This window comes from Buceros rhinoceros, unplaced genomic scaffold, assembly GCF_000710305.1.
Source record: "Buceros rhinoceros silvestris isolate BGI_N320 unplaced genomic scaffold, ASM71030v1 scaffold25722, whole genome shotgun sequence".
NCBI lineage: Eukaryota > Metazoa > Chordata > Aves > Bucerotiformes > Bucerotidae > Buceros > Buceros rhinoceros.
Window position 1 is genome coordinate 10134 of NW_010397512.1, and position 354 is coordinate 10487.

Sequence of the window (354 nt, forward strand, 5' to 3'; positions counted from 1 at the left end):
GAACAAGCCCTCCCAGCCCCTCCCGGCAGAGCTGAGCCCCCACTCCCCCCCCTCCCCAAGCCTCCATGCCCTTGCCAGCACCTCTTCTACCTGATATAAGGGGTGTTCCCAGGGATGTGGTACTTTGCTCCAGGATCAAAGTTGTTTTCATTCCTTGAAACCGGAGTGCAGATACCCTGGTATTTGGCTCTGCAGACAACAGAGGATGAGAGTGTGAGCATGGAAATAAGGGGTCAGAAAAACCAAAGCAGGGAATGGGAAGGGAAGGCACAGTGCTGAAGAAATCTGCTCAGTTAGAGTGTGCTTCCATGTATTTCCATCCATCCCCCATCCCCCCATCCCCCCACCCATCCA

The 354-nt window shown here is 54.5% G+C and overlaps 1 protein-coding gene across 1 annotated transcript in view; it reads right to left on the reverse strand.

The window, feature by feature from the left end:
* ACE (angiotensin I converting enzyme) overlaps window positions 1-354 on the reverse strand; it is a 13641-nt gene that overhangs the window by 7618 nt on the left and 5669 nt on the right. Inside the window, exon 9 of the mRNA XM_010146294.1 lies at window positions 91-189. Coding sequence (XP_010144596.1) covers window positions 91-189 — 99 coding nt within the window. The remainder of the gene's footprint in view (window positions 1-90; window positions 190-354) is intronic.